The following is a 23,709-nucleotide window of genomic DNA, read 5'->3' on the forward strand; positions in this document are numbered from 1 at the left end:
TGAGTATTCACCTTCTGACATCCCATTCTTTTCTTTTCTAATAATTTTAATTTTGGCTGAAACCCCACATGCAGCAGCAGTTCTCTCTATACACTTTTTCACAGAATAATAAATGGTATGCTTGTAACCTCCTGTTCTTGGTACTATTTGGTCTCTCTTTCCATAAAATGATTATCATTCCACATAATTTCACAAGTTTGACTATAGAAAGTTTTCCCTTTCCCTCTCTTAAGTTTTGACATAAAACCTTCTATAATTGTTCAGAGAACAATTATGAACTAAAAATATGCAAGAAAGTAGATATTCACTAAAAGGATAATGCACTTAACATAGGAAAAAATAAAATACAGATAAGTATAAACAAATTAATTTTGTGCAGCACGCATGTTTGCAATATACAAATGTGTCATGTTATTAGTAATCAGATGATGTCATCTGGTTAGATAGTACAACAAACTCAGCACACCTGTCCCACCTAAACCAGCCAACAGTCTGGTTGACAGAGACAGTGACAAACCTTTAATTCGCTTAGTAAATTTAAAGAAAAAATTATTATGAAAATAGTCTCTGATAAACTGTATTAACATATTGCTTCAAAAATTTTATTTGAGAAACAAAGGCTCTTTAAAAATAACTATTACATTAACCATTGTGAAAAGGAATTATTATACCAGGTATCCTTAAAAGGTGAGGCCAAACTCTAGGAAGTAATTCCACTTAACATACTGAAGAAAAAATTTCCAGTAAACATAGGTCCAGAAACATATTTTTCTGTCTGTCTGCCATTCTGTGTTGTTTAAGAAAAAAATTATTTTTCAAGAACGATTGGAGATAACGCAATAAAATTTTGAACTTTATTTTAAACTAACATTTTTTAGTAGGAAAAAAATAATGATTCACTTCATTGACAAATTTCAAAATGGCGGTCATTTCAGTCTTAAATATCTTAGGAATTATTAAATTTATCAAATTTTGTTGTATTACAAAAATTATGAAACATTTTTTAGTTATTTTAAAAAAAAGCCTTAACCAATATGGCAGCTATCTTGTTTTTCTTTTTATTGTTGTGACTCACTTGATAACTAAATCAAATTTTCTGATTAAAACTACAACATTATGGATATTTAATAATAATTATTAATAGCTATCCTAGAAATAACTAATTCTCAGTAATAAAAAGATGTGAAAATCAAATATATAGGTTATTCAAACAAATACTGAAAATGAAATAAAAAAATAATGTCCTTTCTTTCACTTGTGAACAAAACTGTTTCATGTTGTATTATTTCCACTGAATTGTGATATCTGTACTCTGAATTTTGAAATCTTTGTTTTTATATTGAAAATTGTCATTAATCGTGTTAATTGTCATTTAAAATGAATCAAAATTATACAAATAATGAACTCGCTGATATGTATTTTACATACGGTCTTGCCAATGGCAATACAAGGGAGGTAAAATTGCTTTACAAAGAAAAGTATCTAAACCACCATCAGCCAGATAGATGTCTAGATTTCATGTCTTCATGCACATTTAAGTGAAACTGGGAGCTTTAAAGCTGTTATAGTTGGTAATGATAGATCTAAAAGAGTTTCAACGCAAAAAGTTTGCACAGGATCCAGAATAATTGTGCAGAAGTTGCTATCCAAGAAAACATATCTCGTAAGGTACAATATGGAATATTTTACTCCCAATTATTGTACCCGTACATCTACAATGGGTACAAGCTCTTCTACCCTTCTACCCAGGTAATCCTTGATTACCTGGAATGCTATCAAGGATTGCATCCAGTTGGTGGTTAATTAACAAGTAACCTAGAGTAGATATCTAACATTTTTTTTACAGATGAGGCGTCTTTTACTAAGGAAGGTATAAACTTCCACGACCAACATATTTGGCATGAGGAAAATCCTCATGCAGTATTGCAAGCAGAAAGTCAATACAAGTTTTATCTATACAACTGCTCTCCCTATCTTTGGGGAGCAGTCTATATGGACAAGCTAATCGAGCCTTTTTTTTTGCCAGACAGATTGACAGGTGACATATTTGAAATTCATAAAAAATGATCTATCTGAACTACTAGAGGACGTTCCTTTGCAAAGTACAATGAAAATATGATTCATGCATGATGGTGCGCCTAGTCACTGCAACTGGCATCAAGAGAAAAATTAATTGATTGTTTTCAAGGAAGATGGATTGGTTAGGACAGTCCCATTCATTGTCCTGCATGCTCCCCAGATCTGAACCTATTAGACTATTATCTATGGGGTCATGTAATGTCGTTTGTTTATTCAACACCAACTATCAATCTTCATCAGCTGGAGGACACAATTGTCTGCTCTTTTCAAACAATCAAGGAGCGGCCAGAAATGTTTGAATATTTACGTCATTCACTAATGAATTGTGTGGATTGTTGTGTTAGAATGAATGGAAGTCACATTGAACACTTGTGATTCTCATCAGAAAACAAACAAAATTTCACATGCTCTTACAATAATTATTAATTATTCATAATGTTGAATTTTTAGCAAACTTAATCAGAAAATTTGATTTAGTTATCAAGTAAGTCATGATAATAAAAAAAAAGATGGCCACCATATTGGTTGAGGACTATTTTTTGCAATAACTCTGTTGTTTGTCATCAAATTTTTATGACTGAGGTGTAATCCTGTTCACTAAAAAGTGCCTCATAGTTGTTATAATACGACACAATTTGATAAATCTAATAATTCCTAAGATATTTAAGATTGAAAAATCGAAATGACCACCATTTTGAAATTTGTCAACAAAGAGTATCATTATTTTTTTCCTATTAAAAAATGCTAGTTTAAAATAAAGTAAAATTTTATTGCATTATCTCCAACCGTTATTAAAAACCACAAAATGGCATAGACAGAAAAATATGCGTTTTCGGAATTATGTTCACTGAACATTTTTTCTTCAGTATGTTAAGTAGAATCACTTCCTAGAGTTTGGCCTCACCTTTCAAGGACACCTGTATATCACGTAATAATGTGTAATACATAGAAGCAATTATAAACTGCTGCTCACAGATAAGATTTAATAATCATTTGGACTCACAAAATTTGGACTTCACTGCCTGTATAAATATAAAATATTTAATCACATATTTACTTATAATAAATATGATTTTACTAATGATATAATAATGGTGTTTTTTCATTACAAAAGTGTGTTTACTTTTTTTTATAATGTATTTCATCTACTTTTACTGTTAGTTATTTGTTTATAAAATTCTATTTATAAATAAATAATTTTCTGATTAAGTTAACATACTTTCTCAGAGTAATAAATGAGAATTTTTTTTGAAGTATGAAAGCTATACTTTTCTATACAACATACACATAATATTTATTATTTTAGATAGTTCCTACACAGATATAATAAAACCCTTTATGCTGCAGATTAATCCTGTCCACATAATGGAGGTCACCATATTATAACCCCCATCTGTTCCTCTTCCAACCCCCCTCAATCTTCTTTCTGATGCAGTATTCCAACACCCTTTCAAACAATTTTACATGTGTGGAAGTAGTTTAATATCTTTGTAATTATTAACAACATCTTGTCCCCTTTTTTATATATGGGGATTATTATTTCAGTCTTTATCCAGTTTTCTGGAATCACCTTCATTTTCCATATACTTCTGAACAGTCTGCACAGCCACTGTAATCCACAAATTCTTGCAACTTTCTCCATCTCAGTGCTTACCTCATCAATTCCTGGTGCTTTGCCTCCTTTCATTCTTCTTAAAGTATATTCTATCTCCTTCAATGTTAATTAACATTCCTCTTCTGTCCTCACTCCCCTAGCCACTGTCCTATCCTTTTCCTCCTGTCTTTCTCACAATCAATTTGAATTTAGGAGTTCACTAAAATATTCCTTCCATCTACAAGTTTATAAACTTAAAAATAAAAAAATCAATATATAAAAATAAACAATTTGATAAAAAGATTAAAATACTTGCACATACCAATAAAATAATTATAAAATGCCCTTATTCCATATAACTGCAGCAACTCACGTGCATGTGCTAATGATACACAAACATTAAAATCTGCTGTAATCAATTGCACAACATTTTTAGGAAGTGTAGAAGGTGGATTTGCCATAAATTTTCGGCATGCCATTAGTACCTGAACAAAATATTAAATGATAAAGTTAACTAACAACACTTTAAATTTAATAAATAATTAAAACATAAAACCCACTTACCAACAAATCTTTTTATGCGTTCAAGTGTTTTTTTTTTTAATATTATTCTAAATAAAACGAAAACTTCGTTATCATACGTAAAACTGCTATGTTAAGTGTATAAAATATATAACAGTGGTTGTCAAGCATTTAAAAATGTGTTGACTTAATGTCCAGTCATTATCAATATCCCTAACATTATGGTAAAATGGGAGGAATAGTATGGTCAACTTACTCTATAGTTAGTTGTTTAATACTTTTTTATATAATATATAATTTTCAAATCTTATTTGTTCAATTATCATTATTAAAATATATACGGTACTATTCTAAGTTATTGGTAATGAGTATATTAGTTGAAAAATCAAGAATGTCAATAAAATTTCCTGGGTTATAATTATAGTTCTTATTTATAACATGCTTAGCAAAATTAGAATTTTCTATTTGACCTTTTTTTATATCATTGATATGTTCTCGTATTCTAATTGAGAATAACCGATTGGTCTTGTCAATGATGTAATTCACAATCTGCACATTTTAAACTATGTATACCTTGTCCATCTAAATTAATTTTATTACTGTTTTTTAATATTTCAGATGGATCTATATTGTTTATTATTTTTTAATTAGTTATGTATGCAGTTTTTAAACCACATATTTAAATATTCTGTAGAAATTTCTATAAATTATGTTATACTCGATTTTAGTATAGATATTATCATTATTGTAATAGGTTAATTTTATGTTATCTTTAATGAAAATTTTGTATTTTATTCTATTATATAATTTGTCTATAAGATTTATTGTATCCATTGGTTACGGTGATGTATTTAATATTATTTATTTCAGTTTTTAATTTTATATCATATTTTTAATATTTTAAGGTATTAAATGTGGCCATTTTTTGATTTTAAAGATGAAAGGATTCATAATGTATTATTGTATTTTGCTTGGTGGGTTTCCTAAAAATGTCAGTATTTAATTTGTTATTTTTATAATCTTTGTTAACTCTCACGTCTAAAAAAATCTATACCATTATTATTTTCCTGAGTTAAGGTAAATTTGATATTATTATTTAAAGAATTCATTTCATTTAATATTTTACTTCCATCATCGTTGCATTGTTGGTTATACATGATTAAAATGTTGTTAATGTATCTTTTATACAGTAAAATTTGATATTTTTTAATAATGCTATATAAATTATTATTTTCTAAGTCAATTATAGTATATTGGCAAATATACTATATTGCTGAAAGGGAAGAACCCATGATGAGACCTTTTTCTTGTATATAACACTTATTATTAAATTAAAAATAGTTACATTACATGCATAAATTTAATAAGTTTATTGTTTCATGTACTATATTACCTACTTTTAAGTCTGTTAATGAGTTTTTAATTATGTGTATGGTTCTTCCAGTATTGATGTAAGTGTACATATCCTTTACATCCAGATTTATTAATTTTGTTCTAATTTTTATATCTACTTCATTAATTATATCTATTAATTCGTACACATTCTTTAAAATACATTTATTATCAAATTTAATAAATTATTTAAGATTTTTGAATAAAATTTTACTTAGTAAATAAGCGGGGGAATTAATGCAATTTATTAAAGGTCTCATTGGCATATCTATTTCATGTATTTTAGGTAAGGCTCTTAAAGTAGGGGGTTTAAATTTAATAAATAAATAAATATTATTTATAAAAACAAATTAATTTATAAGAACTTCACTAATCATGATAAATAATTATACTGATTCGTTATTTAGCAATCGTTAAAATTTGTTGTAAATCTTATATATTTGTATAAAGGCTTCTAATTAGATAATTAATAATCATGAGGATGTAGAACCAAAGATTGATGAATATGGGAAAACTAAAATCTTGGTTGGGTTATTAAATTCTATTCTCTGATGGGGATCAGATAAATACAACTTATAATTTTTTCTGGAAAAGTGACTCAAAGCCACTTCTTAAAACAAAAAAGAAACAAAGAAAGAATATCATACAAGAGGAAACGCTGATAAAAAAGAGGTTAGCAATTACTCATGATCAATCTTCAAATCGTGTAAACTTAAAGCAAAGATAAATTTGAAAATTTTTATTATTAATTTTATAAGCATATCTCAATTATCTAATCCTAACTGATTTCAAATCATAAGGTAAAGTATAAAATTAAAATCTGGCAAATGTCTGAAATAGAATTTCTAGCTAATGAAGCCATTAAAAAATCTAATAACAATAATTACAGGAGACTAAGGTTATGTTTCACATGCAGACAAGAATTTTCAATTACTTAGCATGATCCAAGGTAAGTCACTACATAATTCAGAACAACCAACTGATGACAACTATCTAAATGAGTATAGCTTTTTTTTGTGTGTATGTGTGTATATATATTTACATACATTATATGAAATATAAACCATCAACCCTCTCTATGAACCATAGTTCATAAATGCTTTGCTGATTCATAAATCAGCAAAGCATATCCAGGAGCAGACATTGATAGCAACCATAATTTACTGATAATGAAATATAGATTGGGGTTTAAAAACCTGAAGAAAGGTGCCAGATGAATCAGTGGAATTTAAAGCTTGAGGAAGAGGAGGTAAAGAAGATTTTTGAGAAGGACATCTGCAAAAGGTCTAAGTAAAAATGATATGGTAGAAAATATAGAAGAAGAATGGGAGAATGTTAGAGAAATTCTTAAATCAGCAAATGCAAACTTAGGTAGAGTGAAAAGAACTGGAAGAAAACCTTGAATATCAGAAGATATAAGAGCTGATGGATAACGTAGAAATTATAAGAATGCTAATGATGAAGAAGATAAAAGGACCCATCAACAATTAAGAAATACTATTAACAGGAAGTGCAAATTAACAAAATAAGAGTGGATTAAAGAAAAGTATTCAGTAGTGGAAAGAGAAGTTGAAAATGATCGTTGGTAAAATATACACAGCATACAGGAAAGTTAAGGAGAATTTTCTGGTACATAAGTTAAAAATCTAATGTGTTAAATAAAGATGGTTTCGATTTATAATACGAAAGGAAAGGTTGATAGGTGGGTGAAATATATTGAAGAGTTATATGGAAGAAATGAATTAGAAACTGTTATAGAGGAAGAAGAATAAGTCAAAGATGATGAAAAGGAAGATAAATACTGAAATCTGAATTTAATAGATGAAAGTTAATTTAATAAATTTTTAAAAGATTTGAATAGCAGAAAGGCTCCTGGGATAGAAGTAAACCTGCAGAATTACTGTGCAGTACAGGTGAAGAAGTGATAAATTATACAAACTGGTGTGTAATATTTAAAAAAAGGGAGAAGTTCCAGCAGACTTTAAAAAGTGTTATGGTCATGATACCAAAAAAAGCAGGGGAGCAGATAAATGTGAATTTATCTAACTAGTACTACAACTACTACTAACTACTCATGCATCAAAAATCTCAACTAGAATTCTGTACAGAAGAATTGAGAGGAGAGTGGAAGAAGTGTTAGGAGAAGACCAATATGGTTTTACTTATTGAGATCAATTGCAGAAAAGATTGTACACACAGAAATTTGCAGAAATTCTAAATATGGGTTTTAGATGGAAGGCTGAAAATAATAGGAAAATTTTAGTAGAAAAAGAAGAATATATTTCGAACAAGTTAATTATTTAAAACATATAAAAATTTAACAACACAAAGGAAAATCAATTATTTTATCAAACAAGTCATACGTACACTCAACATACATAAAAAGTTGTGTGGACTGTGACTGACTAACAATTGCTACAGAAAACATCCATACCCAAAGGATTGAAGCCGATATTGCACACCATTAATACTGTAGAGAAATTCCAAATTCACTTTTGATTTTTAAATCAAACCAAAAGCAAGTAGAATGCCAGATCATTAATGTTGAGAACTACAAAAATTGCCGGAAATAAAGCTGAACTTCCCACCTCGTTCGGTTATGGTAATTGACAATGCTTACAATAATAGTTACACAAGTCACCAAATTCAAATTTCAAAAACAAAAACTATCAGGATGGTTATAAAAGTAGAAATATTTTGTGTTCAATGGTATGCTAAAAAACTTAACTGTCCGAGTGTGATTAAACATTGCTATGAAGAGGCAAAACATTGGAGCATTATAATCATACCTAAGGTATTAATATTGTCACCCTGAATTCAACCTGATTGGGTTGATATGGATGAAAATAAAGTCATTTTGTGGATCAAACTCAATGTTAGTCAAACACAGTATGAGAAATGAGTGAGAAAAATTTCCTGATCTTTTCTAGTGGAATATTGGAAACAGTGCTGCAAACGTGCCTTAAAAATATAAAAAAATTATTATTAATAGATAGAGGTGTCGACATGCAAACGAAAAGTTTTATAATAGCTAATGAAAGTGTGACAATAGCCAATGAATTATCAGAGCTGAATTATTGGTGACAATACGTGTCACTGACAAAGGAAACATGTACAAGATACAGCAGCCACTAAATCAGAAAAAATGCTTATTCTTTTTCCCCTACTTTTCCTTTATTTAAAATAAAGAAATGTTAGTATTAAAATTTAAAAAGTAAAAAAAATAAAAATAAGCAAATACATATACAGTAAAACTTCATTAACCCAGATTTCGCTTAATACAGACTGTACATGTGCAGTAACATTTTTTTTATTTATGAAGGTTTTAAACATCTATGAAAGCAATTATTGCAATAAAGACCGTAGTTTTAGAAAAAAAAAAACATATGAACTCAAGTGCAGTAAGAAAATAATTATAAATACAGATGTCCTAATAATAAATTGTAGTTCATACCTTATTGTGAAATGGACACTGCATTTTTCAAGTGCAATGAAATACAGTTATAGTATTACGTACAGTACATAAAGAAAGTCCATCATGGTATTTTCTAGATTACTAGTTAAAAACTGGTTTGATCTGAGTTCTAGTTGACTGTCACACATTAGGAATGCTAACACTGTCTGACTCATTATACAGTACCATAATGTAGTTGTGAGTCATTAGTTGTTTGTTAGTTTATGTCAAAGTCTATTTTATGTGTTAATGTAACAGCCCACAATTTTATAATATGTATTGCTCATTTTCATAATTTCCTACATTTTTAACTGCTGGTTTTCTTTATGTTTTCATAAAATTAATGTTTAATATGTCGTTTAGTACACCAGAAGTTAGTCAAATATGAAAACACACATCTCTTTTATTGCAACAAAAGTTACAGTTAATTAAAAAACTTGAACAAGGTGCGTTGGTAGCTAGTACTGTAGGGAATATCGCTAAATAAACAGTATCTGACATAAAAAAGAAAAAAACAACTTGTGAGTTATGCTCTAAAATTTGATTGTAACGTTAATAAAATACCTGACATCAAGCATATGTGTTCTGCCACAGATGACAATCTCAAAGATGCTGTATACAAATGGTATCAGCAACAGCATTTGAATGGTGTAGCTGTAAGAGGTGTTGTAATACAGACTGCTCCTGAAAGATTAGCCAGTTATTTAGGTGTTAAGAACTTTTTAGCAAGCTCAGGTTGGATATACAGATTTTGTCAACAACACAATACTGTTGTCAACAAAGTAATCCATGGAGAAAGTCTAAGCGAAGATAGTTAAACCATTTAAAAAGGAACTTGATCAAATTAAAAAAGAAGGTCTACTATTCAGTCAGTTGTACAGTGAAGATGAGACCGGATTATATTGGCGAGCAATACCTGAAAATACTCAAGACTGTAAAAAATATTCCTGGCTGTAAAATTGATAAGGTGCAAGTATCTACCTTGATCTGTGGTAATGTCGAAGGTAATCACATATTAAAGCCAGTAATAGTCAGTAAAACATTCATGCAATTAAGAATATAATGGATATGTTACCAGTACATTATTTCAGTAACAAAAGGGCTTGGTTTACGGCAGATATCTTCACAGACTGGTTCAACAATTATGTGATTTCAGAAATAAAAAGTTATCAGATTGCTCAAATTTTCTCTTGAATACATAAAGGCAGTTATTCTTATTGATAACACTTCACGCCATCCTTCTTTCCTTCGCAGTGAACATGGAAAAATAAAGTGCATGTTTATTTCCAACCAACAGAAAATTGTTAATATAACCCATGTATCAGGTTGTAATTTCTACTGTGTCGTTACAAAAAACTATTTTTAAACTAAGTTTTGGAAGTGATTAAAACTAGTGATGACAAGGAAGAAGATAACAGGGGTAAGAGTACACCTTAGAACATTAAATCATATATAATTTAAGGTCAGTGATCTTCAATTTTGCAGCTGCAGTGAAGGAAGTAAAACGATCTACATTAATAAAGGTGTGGATTAAAATACTTTGATTTACCAATAAGTAAAGAGAACAACGAGGACTATAATGTGGGATTAGAACTAGAAGATTACAGAAATGATTTATTAAAAGCAGGAGAAAACATGGTGCTACCCATGAAGATATCTAAGCATGGTTGGAGGCCAACGTGGATGATCCTGGTTACAAAAATTTAACCGAGGAAAAATTGCAGAACATGTAAGGGTAGATTTAAATTGTGAGAATGAAGATGATGATGATGGTACACTGAAAATGACTCTCAGAAAAACAAGCGCATCTAAATTATGTGATTGACTTCGTGGAAAATAGTAAAAATAAAGAAATTTCTGCTTATTGCGAACACTTGCGACATTTTCGACTTTTGGTTTCGAATGAAATAAATACTAAGTGCTACAACAGAAAAAATAAGCAGTTTTTTAAAGTGCCTTCTGGAATTAAATCTGCTAATTGCACATCTAAAGTTCCTGAACCTGAGCCTTGTTCTTCAAACGATTTGCGTAAAAACTAATATCAGCAGAGTATATGAGAGTGATTAAGGGCTCTTTGTTTTTTGTTTTTTTTTACATAAAGTAATTAATTTATTTAAATATTTGTTTTTTTAATAAATTTTTATAGATAGAGTACTGTGTAAGTTGCAGTTCTACTTTTGTTTACATTCTGATCACTTTATCTATTATCAATTATTTTTTGAACGTAATGTATTGTCCACAATTTTTAAGTTAAACAAACAAAAATGTCTAATACTGTAACTAAATAACATAAATGATGTAGCTGCTATATTATATTCTAAAATACAATAAATAAAAGTATTTTACAATAAAGTTATGAGTTTTTGTGTTTTACATCCATAATTCTCAAATATTCATGTTAATCTGGACTTTAGGTAATCCGGAACCCCTTGTGCCCCATTAGTCTAGATTAACAAAGTTTTACTGTAATAGAAAAATCAGATATAAAAAATAAATATACAAATAAAAATAACAACATTAATTAAACAAACCTGAAATTTAGACATTGTAGTAATGTTTCCAATTAAAACTTTCATATCCCGTATTCTTCTAAGGTAATTATCATAAACCTATTAAAAAAAAATCATTAAACATAATATAAAAATGAAAGTAATTAATTCATTATTTCATGAGATAATTGTTTATATTTTGAATTTTATGGGTATTTTGTATTACTCAGCAAGGATTATGGCAGATGGCAGAATTCTTTTGGTATATAGACTTTTCATGTTCAAATTGGTGGTCATAGAATATTGTTAATTATTGTAATATACCACAGTAATTATGTACTAAAACAATTGAATTGAATTCCAAATTTAATATAAATCACATATTTCAATTAATCACATCCCATTCATCATCAGTTAATCCAAAACTAGACTATCATACAAACAAAATCATCTTGGAAGAATTAATAAATATGGCAGTATTATTGGAGACAGTTGAGAGCTATAAGAAAAAAAATAAGACATATCTACAGTAACTTACAACAGTTACAATAACTTGCAATACATATGCCCCAATAGGTGTAAGTCAGACCTACCAAAGAGATTTAAATAGGTGCAACAGGTGTAAGTCACTCATAAAACCAAGAATGGGAAAGAAGTGATCAAAAATAAGAAAAAGGGATGTAAACGCAGATTGAGCCATGAAAGATAAACAACATAACCCAAAGAATAAATTCAAGACACTATCCAGGCAAGGTTAACTGTTTCACCCTCAACTTCCATTCTCAAGAGATCAAGGCATTTTTATCCAATATGAGGAAAGAACATTTCAGATCAGTGGTTTTGCACCAGTTATGTTTTATGTTCCAAATAGATTGAGATAAGGCATCTTCATGAAGTTTTTTGTTTATTTTGATGGCTTGAATCGACACATCAAGGTGTTGGCCCTTAAATTTTGTCTTGCGAGATATCCTGCCGAGGGGGGGGGGGGGGAATAAAAAAAAACAAAAATTGATAGTGTTGCCCTCTTGTCCGATGAGAGTTGAAAATCAAAATCAAGTCAAACCTGGGTGATATAAATATAAAATATATATATATATATATATATATACACATACTCGTATATCGTGGTGATTAAAAAAGGACTTCACACAACTTTAAAAGCATATAAAAATTTAGTTAGATAACTTACAGATTTGGTTGAGGTCTTATTTCATAGTAAAACACATCAAGTTTTGACTCCCTTAGTTCATTAGTACAGAATTCTACCACCAGTGCTGTCAGAAGTGTTGTTAAAAATGTTCCACCATTTACTGGTGTGGAACGTGCTTGCTATGTGTTTCGATTTCACAATTTTCAGTCAACATCTGTAGTTCAACGTAATTTTCATAGAGAATATAGTAGGGAGCTTTCTAATAGGCATACAATTTACTCTTGGCACCAAACTTTTGTTCAGACTGGTTGTTCTGTTAAACATAGAAAATCACCATGATGCCCATGCATTCCTGAAGCTGCTGTGGAATAACTCAGAGAAAGTTTTTCACGTAGTTTGAAGAAATCACCTTGATGTGCGTTATGTGAGACTAACATTCCACAAATGACTGCTTGGCAAGCAATTACACTTGAAACCATACAATGATTTCAATACACTACAGATGATGACAAAGTTGCTTGGCTGCAGTTTTGTGTAAATGATGGCTAGAATTGCAGACGATACATTTTTAGACAAGGTAATTTTTTGTGATGAGTCAATGTTTCACATCAGTGGCAAGGTGAACACCCATAACTGCCAAATATGGAGTATCAAAAACTCTTATCAAACTTTGCAGCACATTCGTGAAAGCCGTAAGGTCAATGTTGTTATGCCCTAAGCAAATAAACATGATGCCCGTACTTCTTCCAGGAGGCAAACGTAATTAAAAATTTTCTAATTCCTCAGTAAACGATGATGACAAAGATGGATGCCATTACTATCAGCAAGATGGGGTATCACCTCACTACAGCCTAGAAGTCTGAGATTTTTTTGATACTAGATTCCCAGTTCGGTGATTGGTCATGAAAGTCCAATTGCATAGCCACCTTGCTCCCCAGATTTGACTCCATTGTATTTTTTCTTGTGGGGTTTCATTAAAGATTGAGCTTATGTACCACTTTTGTCTGTTGACTTCTTGAGCTAAGATTTCGAATTAATGTTGCACCTGCAGATGTAACACCCAATTTGCTAGCTACAGTCTGGAATGAAATTGTTTTCAGCTGGGATGTATTTGCATTACAAATGGATACCACATCAAATATTGGGTGAATAAATATATAAATATTGGGTGACAAATTTGATGTGTTTTCCATGAAATGAGATCTCAATCAAATCAATAAATTTTTATATGCTTTTAAAGTTGTGAAGTCCTTTTTGAATCACCCCCCGCAGTATATATATATATATATATATATCTATATATATATAGATATATATATTTGGTATAGATGAACAAATATTTGTGCCAAATTGCAACTATTTTGATCTGTGGGTTTTCGAGATACGAGCTGAAAACTCTTCTTTGTACTCGATTACTTTTTTCGTACTGAAGAAGAAAGTAAACAAAGTTGAATATGACCATTATATAAAAATTCAAAATTTCAAAAACTACTCCTTTTATATATTTCTCAAAATTTAATGACGCCTCTATATAGACATTTTTTGAGCCATTTTCGAAGAAGTTTTGTTGAGACAGTTCAGAGATATTAATCCAAGTTCAGGCCAATATACGAATATACATTAGTATATACATCTTCTGGGAATTATATGGTTATTTTTTACCTTCTGTGTTTTATGAACTCAAGAGATAATGAAACAGTGACATTCGCAAAAAACCAGTGATCGAAATTTTGGATCTACATACCTTTATGGTTATATTTATTATATAACAGCAGTATGGCTCTACTGAAAAGTAAAATGGATTACTTTTTTGTATGCATTATGTACCAACAACTAAGCCTGTTGTAATACAATTTAGCTAGATATACCATATGCTTCTATTAGATAGTTGGCCAATGTTTGTGTGTGTAACACTTGTCTACATATGTGATTTTTATATTATTTGCATAACTAAAAATTATTTTAAGATTATAAAAGTAGTAAAGTAAATTTAATGTGGAGATAATAATATAATAATATTATATTTATCTCAAACTAATTTACAAATGAAATTAATTTAAATTTAAAAAAATTGTGAAAGAAATTTACTAAAAATAGTTATTTTTAATACTGTTGTTTTTACAAAAGTTATTTTTATCATTCTATTACAGATTAAAAAACAATTTTTCAATAAAAATAATACAAAATGCTACAAAAAAAAAAGGTTTCTAAAAAATAAATTATTACATGATGCTACACACAAAAATGTTTTTTTTTAAACATTCCAGTGTTTTAAAAAAACTCATTTTTTTCACAGGGCCCATAAAATAATCTTTTGTTGTTGAAACTTTATATTATAAACCAATATTATAGAAACAAATGATTGCCCCTGTATAAAGACTACATGTTAAATGTGCTTGTATGTACATAAATATTCAGCCTACAGAATTAAATTCTTCCATTGTAAACACAGATTTTATGAGTGTATATTCTTGTTGCATAATGATGTGAAGTTTCATGTTTAATTACCTTTAAAAAGAAAGATAAAACGCACCACGCAATGATAATTTTAAAGCACCATAACTACAACAAATTTCACATTATTCTTTCTTGATCATTCATATAATTTTCTCATAAAATTATTATTATTTAAATAATTAACATAATTAAGGATTACAGATCGTAATTTATGTACTACTAAATAAATAGTAACGCAATTAAAATCTTTGTTTTTTTTTTGGGTCTCACAAATTGTGTATTTACTGTCGCTTCAGATTAAGCAACCACACTCATAAATTGCATTACAAAAAACACGTAAAGAGGTGTTTCCAGTGAACACCCTCAATAAATCATGTGTATATATATATATATATATATATATATATATATATATATATATTAATAATATTATGGATATCTAGTAAAAAAATAAGTCAAAAAAGAATCCACAATACTATTTAACAATATATAGAGATAAATAATATATATAGAGATAAGAGAATAGTAGCATAACAAACTCGAAAAAAAAATTGAAGGTGCAAGGCTCATAACTAAGGCATAATAAAAATGTTTATCACATGTCTGATACCGAATCAGCACAATTGTCACTCGGATATCCCAAGTCCAGCACATATTAGCGTTTAAGTCGCCGGACATCTTCAATATTGTCCAAGAAATTAACTACTAGAAAGTTCACATTGTGAAGTTTTGTTGTTTTTTTGTTTTAATTTAAATGTTCATTTAGCATATGATTTTTGTCATTATATGATTAATGGTAATCATAAAATAAGTACTTTTAAGTTTATTATTGTGTAAATCTGAGCACTAGAGTTAATAATTGCATGTATTTAAAATATTACAAAAACTTTTCAAAATTTTTAAAAATTTGCTTCATACTTTTTAGTCATACAAATTATGATCGGACACTGCATAAGTTTAATTAATAGGTTAATTTGGATTTCAAAAGATAACACCATATATTGTATTTCTAATATATTTATAAAATATCAAACAAATTTTCAATCAAACATTTACTATACAAAGTAATAAATAGTTAAGTTTTATAGTGGAGTTTTTATTTAATTTACTTGATTAACTATCACAATTTTCGACAAATGTTTTTATGAGTTTTTATAAAAGATTTCTCATTCGATCCATCTCTGATATTGCAGCATTACAAGGATTTCTTCCTGTTAATTTGGTGTTGTCCAATTCTTCGATCCTAAGTCCATCGAGAGATCTAACTCAGCTATAGCTAACATACGCAATTTGAAATCACAAAAACTCCTGTACCAAGTTTTTGTCATTTTTTTATGTCTAACAGCTATCGGATTTGTCATCTACAATCCCAAAAACCCTGCACAGCCATTTTGCAGGTTCTGTAAAATTTTACACCCACACCCTTAATTTCCCCCTGTATGGCGGGATGTTTGCAAAAGTAATGGTGGAATATTGTATTGTCACCTGACCTTAGTAACTGTGCAAAATTTCATCAATAAGCAATGTCAGGAAGTACATTAAATTAAGTATGCAAGATTTGAGGATAAAATATGAAAAAAAACATTGTGAGTTAAACAAGAGCAAGTAAAAATAACAACTTCCTCTGGAAACTAAAGAACCACCTAAGAACATACTAAACCTTTTTAATAAAATACCTTCAACCAACCACAAAATTGTGTAACATGTGTAGTAAATATTAAATTGAATTGTACAATACTGTCAGACATTATACTGAAGGAACTACACTAAGATAACAAAATGCTTACTTTTTGACTAATACTAGACATCTACTACCTATTACAAAGGATTACCAGATAGGATTACAAAGTACATGAGTAAACATTTCATAAAACAATGAAGGAAAAAAGGGAAGTATTTCTTCCTACAAAAGCTAATCATATAACTCCAGTTTCAAATTACCTAAAACCAATTTGGTGTCTCTAATGAAACCAGTAATAGCTTAAGACTTAATTGTTCTGAACTTATGAAGAATTAACTCGTGAAAAAAAAGTCTTTCTCTTCATATTTACATACATAAATGTCTAAAACCCTTCAAATCATTATTAGGATTGATACTCACCACTGCTGTGTATCGTCTTCCCTTCTTACCACTTTCTGACTGCAACTAGCTAGATCCTCTTCTTTTCACACTGTGTACATAACTTCCACTTTACATCTTTTCCTTGAGCATCTTTGGTATCCTTTCATCCATCTTTATCTCTTCGACAATTCTTTTTTCTAAATGAGGTTTTGATAAGAGTTGAAATAATTTTCAACTTTATCAAGGGTTAGATGACAACGTATATCGCCCTTAGAAATTGAAGTTCCATAAATTTTCTTACATTACAGCTAATAAATATGAAATATTTTTGATTTTTCAAAACCTACGTAATACAAAACCTACCATGTAATAAGAAACCTACATTGCTAAAAAAATTAATTTTATACATTTTTTTTATTTTTTCATCTTGAAACTTCTTGAGATTTTTATTTCTAAATGAGAGGTAATCAGATTACAAGAACCTTTTATTTTCTTGTATGAAGTAAAAGAAGTACTGTGACTGAAAAAATTTCATTTTTCAGATTTCAATGGAAATATTTATTCTCACCATCCCTGAATCCATTTCGACTAGTTTTGGTGTGATGTCTGTATGTACGAATGTACCTTGCATAACTCAATAACAATTAACTGTAGGAAGTTGAAATTTTGGATTTAGCACAGTTGTGACATCTAGTTGTGCATCTCCTCTTTTGATTGCAATTGACTGGACAAAAACTGTCCAAAAAAGCCCAAAATCCAAAAATAAAAAGGATTTTGGACTTTTTCTTAGCTGCAGTAATAAACCCTCATTGAGAGCTTTTCAACAATATATCACAACTGGTACTTATTGGTTCCAGGTTTCTGGTACTGGTACTCATTGGTTCCAGAGTTACAGCCAAATAAAATTTTCATTAATGAAATATTTGGATCTTACAAGGAGAAGGCACATCGATTTAAATCAGACGTCGTCTCCTTTTTTTAAACTTTTTTTTAATTTAAATATATTGATTAATAATTATTAACCTCAACTGTAAAAAAATTTGTAAAATAAATAATTCAATAGGAACAATAAAGAAAAAATATCAGAAGTTATTAATGAAATAAAATTTTATGTACTTTCATTTAAAAAAAAATGTGTATATGTAATTTAATAGGCATACAAGAAAGTCATGTGGTGCCCACATCAGATTTTTTTAAATTTCTATTAGAATGATAAAGGTGAATGTTTAAAAACCCAGCCAATTTTTTTTTTTTAATTTACATTTGTATATACTTCAATGCTACAGCAAAGGATTGGGCTTATACTAAATCTTTTTTCTCTTTTTATTTGTAAATTTTTTTTACTTAGAAATTCTTTTACTTTACTTTTGATAGAAAATAAATAAATGAGCTTGTTATTATAATTTTCTACTTTATCGCCGCAACAATATTTAAAAGGTTTAAGTTCAATGAAAATGTCAGGGAAGTTACCAATAAGGCTGCCAGCTTTGTAACAGACACATTTTAAATAAATAATACCTGCAAATATTGATTCCATATCTCTTTTATGTATGGTGGAAGTTCAACAACAATTTTATCCACAAGTTTATCGTGTGTATAAGGACTGACATCAGCACTATCTTCACTCCTTACTTCTAATTTTTCTATATATAAATTCTGAATAACCTGTTAAGAAAAATATTAGAACTATCAAAAATACTACAAATGAAATGATGAGATCATTAATAAAAGAAATTCAAAAAGAATAAATGTGAAGTTTGTTACTAATGGTATTATTTTAAATTCTATAAACATTTCTTATTAAGGTTAAAACAATTAAAAATAACAATAGTGATAGTAATAATAGCAACAATAGTGATATTATAGCTCTGTAGTCCACCTACAATACTCTCTTCAGCCTGCCATATCCAATTGTCTGGCCTACCCTACACCATCATACTTGTCTAATATCAGAATACAACTTGTGATGTGTGCATGAATTAGGTATTTAATTTCATATCCTGAAGAATAGCGGGCAACATCATTAAATCACAGAATGCATTCTATTAATGACATCAGTTACTTCCCAAAAATAAAATGAGGATTATGATTAACGGTTGAATCAAGATTATAAAGAATAGGATGTAGTCTCAAATGAATAATGACCTTTAACAGACAGCTTCTGAAATTTTATTAAAATGTTAATACATATCTGATTAACTACCATTTAGTGCAGAAAAAATATAGCTCTGGCTTGCATAAGAAAATGAAAAGACATAATATTTCAAATGGTGAGCTGATTATTGATATTATATAAATGTCAGAAACTTAAAAAAAAAAAAATAATTTTAGAATCCATACTACAGAATAGCATTGTGTTGTCAACAAAATTTACAATACTCAGTTTTCTTACAAAAATTTCAACCATTAACTTTGAATAAGAGTACATTTCTTTGTGAATTACCTGTTCATTTTTAAAATCCCCATACACCTAGAAAAGCGACCTTCTCAGTGTTCAAGTAATCCCAGGTCCCAAACACCCTGGACTGTTATATTGTATTTATTTAATATAAATAATTTTACAAAATAGTTGCATATTTTATAATCATTGACAAAAATAAAACAAAAGATTACAGATAAATATGGTAAAAACCTTTGTATATAGCGCACTTTTGAAGAAATAAATAATCAGTGCAAAGAGATAATATTTACAGAAGTTTAATCTTCAAAACAGTAGTAATAAGTGAACAGTTCTCTCTCTATATACATAGCACTTATTGGACAGAGCTAAGTACAGTAAATGGTCCTCCACAATGAAAATTTAAATGATTATATGGAAAAATGTTTGTAATTACACTAAATATTCTGAGGCAGTTTATAAATAAGATGAATTATATTATTACTGCAACATCTAATAATATGAAAAAACTAATCTTTTAATCATTTTTAAAAGAAAATATAATTTATAAGCACATTTTCATACAAACTTTATCAACAATAATTCAATATTATTATTATTATAATGGATACTATTTTGATACTCTGAGATTTGTAATATCTTTCTAGTAAGAATGGTCGTACCAAAGAAAAATAATTTTTATAATTACAATTTTTACATATCCTATGAGAAAAAGTTCATTGTTGGTTTTTCATTAATCTAAACATAGAAAAAAAACAAAGCCTATAAATATGTCTGCTCAATGTAAAATAATTCCTTTTCTGGCCAATTAGTTGTATTGTGCAGCTTTTTAGTGCACCACATATGATAAATTATGCTAAATGAATCAAATTTTGCATATCAAGTTAAAAACTTATATGCAAATGGTAATATCGATGATATGGGTAAATGATGATGATGATGATATGGGTAAATGAATAAAGCTTCTCGACAAAATAAAAAAGTATCCACCTAACTTAAGCCTGTGTAAATTATTGGAATAACCAGTGTACGAAAAGTACGATAGCTCATCTTGTGCTCCAAGAAGATAAAATACACAGAAAATGTGCTTTAAAAGATCACAGAACATCTCAGAAAAGAAAACATGATGGAAAGGACCCTCTTGTTAAGGAAGCTCTGAATGAATGGTTCACCACTGTAACTTCACAAAGTGTTAAGTTTCAGTGGTCCAATGCTTAAAGACAAGGCAGAAGATTTTGCTAAAAAATTTAATTATAACAAATTTAAAGTAATAGATGGGGCTGGTTATCTCACTGGAAAACAAGAAATCGGATAAAATACAAGAAGGCTCATGGTGAAAAATTGGGTGCAAAAAATGCAGCTTCATAGAAATCTATCAACTCTCTGAAATTCTCCAGGATTTTTCTGCCGATGACGTTTACAATGCAGACGAAACAGGTCTGTATTATCATGCACAAACATGAAGTGTTGTCTGGATCCAAAATATCTATGGTCTGTGTTACTGTGCTTTATTGTGCTAATATGTTGAAAAGTGACAAATGAAAACTCATCATAATTGGAAAGGCTGCCAAGCCTCGTTATTTTAAGTGCATTAGAATAGAGTTTACTGGTACATTACGTCTCTAATAAAAGTGCCTGGATGACGAGGGCAATCTTTTCAGAATGGCTTAGCAATTGGGATGTCGAGTTGCAGAAAAAATTAAGAAATCATACTACTTACTGGCAATTGTGCTGCTCATCTGCGACCAAATTGTTTAAAAAACAGTACTATCAAATTTTTTTACTGCCCAATACAAGCCTCATCCAACTATTGGCCATGAGAATTATAAAAAAATATTAAGTCTATTTACTGATATAAGTTGATGAACCACAATCTTCTAGAAATAGAAGAAAATTTGTTGAATTCAGGCTCTACAGAGAGAAGTAAGTGCAACAATCAACTTGCAAGCAATGCAGTTCGTAGCCGACAGCTAGGGAGCGGTAAGTAAAACGACAAAAAATTACTTTCCCCATTGTGGTTTTTCTATTTAGAAGAAGAGTCAGAAAATATGCAGGAACATGATGGTAACACGTCACTGCAGCAGGTTGGAAATTATCAATTCGTGCAAATTGATGAAAATATTGAATGTGTACAAAATGAAGAATGTGAGATCACTATTGTAGAAAAACTCCAGCCCATATACAGCACAACGAATAAAGCCAGTGACAATGAAGATGAACCAGAAATACAAGTTGTGATTCAAGATGCAAAAAAATTAATTGTCAGATTTTAATGGTCCTCAATTGCAGTTGAAAATCTGTGCAAATTTTCTTGACTGTATGTCATTAAAACAACAGCAGTGCTGGTTGGATAAATTTTTTCATAGAAAATAATCAGGTGAGACTTTTATGTTGTGTATGCATGGCTATCTATTTTATTTAAACATTTAACACAAAAAATGTTTAATTTTATTTTGAGATCTGAGAGACTATAAAATAACAATCGGTCATTTCCTTTCAGTTAGTTCCATTACTACATGCAGCCTACTTAAACAGTACAGTACGTATTTTTAACAGTGGCTACATGAGCAGGTATTTTAAACTAAATTAACTGATTTAGAATTCGGTTTCACATTAAATTTTTGCAACTGCAGTATACCATACCTCTTGTGTACATTGGTAGAACTTGCACATAGAATGTGTGTGCGTTATGTTTAATGCAATACAATATCATATACGCTACAATTTACAAATTCAATTAGGGCCAGCCATTTAATTGGGACAAAATTCATCGGTCCTGTTGCATCCCAATAAATCAGAATCAATTGTATCTCAATATTTGAATCATGAAAACATGATTCAAAAAGAAAGTAAATTTTGTTCAAAGGTCTTTATATAACCAAGATGCTTTCTGATGATATTTGATTTTGGGAATGGGAGCAAAAAAATCTTTTTTTTCTTTTTTGTCAACTCTAGACTCTAAGCAATATTCTAGTACTAATAAGATAGTTTTTTTATTATGTCAGTACGTCACTTCAGTTTTGCATTTGGTAATTTTCATTTGGGGGGTGGGGAAAGATAACACTACTTTTTTTTTGCTTTTTTGTCAGTTATCTGATGAAATCTTGATATATTCAGAATGGATTAAACTATTTTTATTAAAGTTTATATGATATAGTGAATATAGGTAGTACCATTTAATTTTGGTTACAATTGGTCAAATATGTTTTTTTGGTAAAATGGTTACCATGCATTTTGTATCTCAAAATTTTACCCAGATTAGAATAATTTTTAAAAATAATTCTTTACTTTCAAACTTCAACATTCCACTAATTCTCCTCCTTTGTAGTCTGTCTAGTGCAAACCTCTTTGCATAACTTTCAGCCAGTTGTGTAACTTTCCTAGTGAAATGAAGAAAGTTATACAACTCTTTGCTGACTTTTTAAAAAAGTATAACTTAAAATAAAATTATTAAAAAAACTTGCTAAATACACATAACAAAACCTGAATTGAAAATATCAATTTAATAACATTTTTATTCAACTTTTTATAAGCCATTCACTACCATGGACCTTAACAATCCTGATTTATCTATAAAGATATTCTGGTGAATTTCTTCCATTAAATACTAGAAAGAAAATTCTTGCAATGTTTAATGCTCTAACATAAAATATTATTCAGTACTTTTTTTAATGTTTATTACAGTTATCAAATCTTAATCTATTTTTCAAATATATTTATTTTCAAAACAGAGATAAAAAAAATGTTATGTTTGATAACATAATAATTTGGGGTAATTTTAGTTAGATATTTTCATATCTAACTCAAATTACCATACGAATTAAAAATTAAAAATAAAAATGCCTAAAATTTTTCAGAATACTTTAAGGTAGTATAAGAAATGAGTACACACATTTTGATGAGAAATTGATTACTGCTGTCAGTGAAACTCAAATTATTTTAACGTAATATTTTAATATATGTCATATACAGAGTGTCCCATATAAAATGCAACCCAACCTTATATTGGTAGGTATTGAAATAATAAAAAGGCATGTGTAAATGTAAATGTAATTTTTATTATTACCATCCATTGCCTTACATTTAGAGTAAATGTTGTATGTAGAGTAAAT

General features: G+C 29.0%; 1 protein-coding gene across 1 annotated transcript in view; it reads right to left on the bottom strand.

Annotated features, from left to right (window-relative positions):
* Fancm (FA complementation group M) overlaps positions 1-23,709 on the bottom strand; it is a 105,050-nt gene that overhangs the window by 53,411 nt on the left and 27,930 nt on the right. The window contains exons 7-9 of the mRNA XM_075370707.1: positions 18,718-18,864; positions 11,573-11,650; positions 3,996-4,158 (exon numbers count right to left, since the gene is read on the bottom strand). Of these exons, the coding sequence (XP_075226822.1) occupies positions 3,996-4,158; positions 11,573-11,650; positions 18,718-18,864 (388 nt within the window). The remainder of the gene's footprint in view (positions 1-3,995; positions 4,159-11,572; positions 11,651-18,717; positions 18,865-23,709) is intronic.

This window comes from Lycorma delicatula, chromosome 7 (assembly GCF_047948215.1).
Source record: "Lycorma delicatula isolate Av1 chromosome 7, ASM4794821v1, whole genome shotgun sequence".
NCBI lineage: Eukaryota > Metazoa > Arthropoda > Insecta > Hemiptera > Fulgoridae > Lycorma > Lycorma delicatula.